General features: G+C 47.6%; 1 protein-coding gene across 1 annotated transcript in view; it reads left to right on the forward strand.

Annotated features, from left to right (window-relative positions):
• Positions 1–2500, forward strand: part of lrrc7 (leucine rich repeat containing 7) — a 124321-nt gene that overhangs the window by 65155 nt on the left and 56666 nt on the right. Inside the window, exons 3-4 of the mRNA XM_063201711.1 lie at positions 1918–2035; positions 2392–2470. Of these exons, the coding sequence (XP_063057781.1) occupies positions 1918–2035; positions 2392–2470 (197 nt within the window). The remainder of the gene's footprint in view (positions 1–1917; positions 2036–2391; positions 2471–2500) is intronic.

The raw sequence follows: 2500 nt of genomic DNA on the forward strand, positions 1-2500 counted from the left end.
TAGGGTGGGGCTGGGGAATGTTACGTAAAAGTGCAAATGTATCTGTATCTGTGATGAGCCATGCTTTTGAACTAGGCTAGGCAGTGCTTCAATCTGTGGCAGACAGAACAACATGTTCAAAAAGCCATGTTCTATCTGAATGCCTCCTCTTCAGGCAGTTAATGTGTTCGATTTGCAAAATACAGAAAGTAAAACACAAAAGGTAGCACTCCCGGTTGTTTGCAAGGTCGCAGCGAACATTTTTGAACAAGCTTTACGTATATACCTATAGGCAAAGCACACATTGACTGTGGGTTACTGATAAAAAAAAAAGAAACTCTCTTAGCAAAGTCCATATCCATAATGCTAAAGTTTGAATTTAATGGTTCAAAGAGAACGTGTTGGCCTTGAATGTTTGCTGAATTAGCAGGCCGCTAACCTGTGTGTGGTGTGCTGAGCTAAGCTAACTGCGGGCTAGATGTACACCAAAGCCCCATTAGTGGCTTCGCTGCTCCATGGGGTTCCCCCTTGTGTGAGGAGCAGCTGGATACGCACAAACGCACGCACCCACGCACGCACGCAAACACACATACACACAAATACATTGATGTGTGCACATGTTCATATGAAGACACATACGCACACATACCTGATATACATACACACACACACACACGCGTGCGCGCATGCACAGTGCGCACACACACATGCACATATGCACAGACACATACGCACACATACCTGGTATACACACACACACACACCCACGCGTGCACACACACACACACGCACATATGCACAGACACATACGCACACATACCTGGTATACACACACACACACACGCACGCACACACACACACACACACACACACACACACACACACACACACACACACACACGCACGCACACATGTACAGACACTTTACGCACACATACGTGGTATACACACACATACACACACACACACACACACACACACACACACACACACACACACACGCACACACCCACACACACACACACACACACACACACACACACACACACACACACACACACACACACACACACACACACACACACACACACACCAGGCTCCCCCGGCAGGTGCAGTATGTGTAGCACACTCCCTCCCTCCCTTCCCTGCTCGGCAGATGATTAACGGGCCTGGCGACAAAGAGGAGTGCCGAGCGGAATAGATTTAGCTCCATGCTAATTAGCCCTAGCTGTCCCTCTGAGCCCTCCACTGCCACAGCTCTGGCCGGAGCGCAGACACTCTCAAACGCTTGTCCAGATATATGTGTAAGTACGCCATTTCACATTTATTCCACCTGCGTTGGGGTTCTAGGGGAACAAGAGAAGAACAATATCTCATTCCTCCTCACCACCACCCCACTGCCCATTCCTACATGCTATTGTCACAGCACAATCTATGTCCACAGCATTCCCTTTTACAACACAAGTATGTATGTTTGTAATAAAGTAGATGATGGTGCCGAACGGTAGGGCACTGGGTTACCATGCCTGCCACCCAATTGGCAAACCTTCCCCGTCTCTCTCTCCCCAGTCATTTCCTGTCCCCCTGTAACTGTCCTGGCACAATAAAGGCATAACCCACCCAGACAAAAAGACAAAGTAAATGATATTGTACAAGGTATATTGCAATATTGTGTCTTTTTCAGAAGGGACACTTCTCAACTGCTTACTGTACAACACTTCCCATCCCTCTTCCCAATGCCCCCAGCCAACGCCCCTTGTCCACTACACTCAGCAGTCCCCCTTCCTGACATTGACCACTCTTTCACACACACCCCCCCTTCATCCCTCCCCATCCCTTCATCACCTCCCATCCCTTCCTCCCCTTCTCCCCTCCCCCCATCTTCACTCTGCAGCGACACCACCACTGACACTGACTACTCTGTTTTGTCTTCCTCAGCAACTCTTCAACTGTCAAGCCCTCCGGAAACTCAGCATGCCTGACAACGACCTCTCCAGCCTGCCAACCACCATCGCCAGCCTTGTCAACCTCAAGGAGTTAGATATCAGTAAAAATGGTGAGTTGACTGACATGGTCGATATAGGCATTCTTAGCCATACGCACCGCTGTCTCTTTTCTGATGTGGGTGGTCGGAATGTCCTGAATAAAACTGATACTGTATATATGAAGGATGAAGAACAAAGATAAAACCATGATAGAATAAATGGCATACTTGTATGGTTTGCCCCCGTTAAGATTGCTGTTCAATTTGATTTTTTTCATAGCATTGAGTGTTGTTTTGTAATTGTCCTGGTAGCTACTGCTTGTGTGGTTGTATTATGTAAAAAGTGAAGTGCCACTACAATACACTGTGGGAAGATATTGTCCTTCTGCATTGTGATAAGATGTCGTCCTTTCGCCCTCCATTTGCAGGTATTCAGGAGTTCCCCGATAACATCAAATGTTGTAAATGCCTGTCAGTCGTGGAGGCCAGTGTCAACCCCATAACCAAGTAAGGAAATTGTGCGTTTGAGTGTGTGTG

Source organism: Engraulis encrasicolus, chromosome 6, assembly GCF_034702125.1.
Source record: "Engraulis encrasicolus isolate BLACKSEA-1 chromosome 6, IST_EnEncr_1.0, whole genome shotgun sequence".
In the NCBI taxonomy this organism is placed as follows: domain Eukaryota; kingdom Metazoa; phylum Chordata; class Actinopteri; order Clupeiformes; family Engraulidae; genus Engraulis; species Engraulis encrasicolus.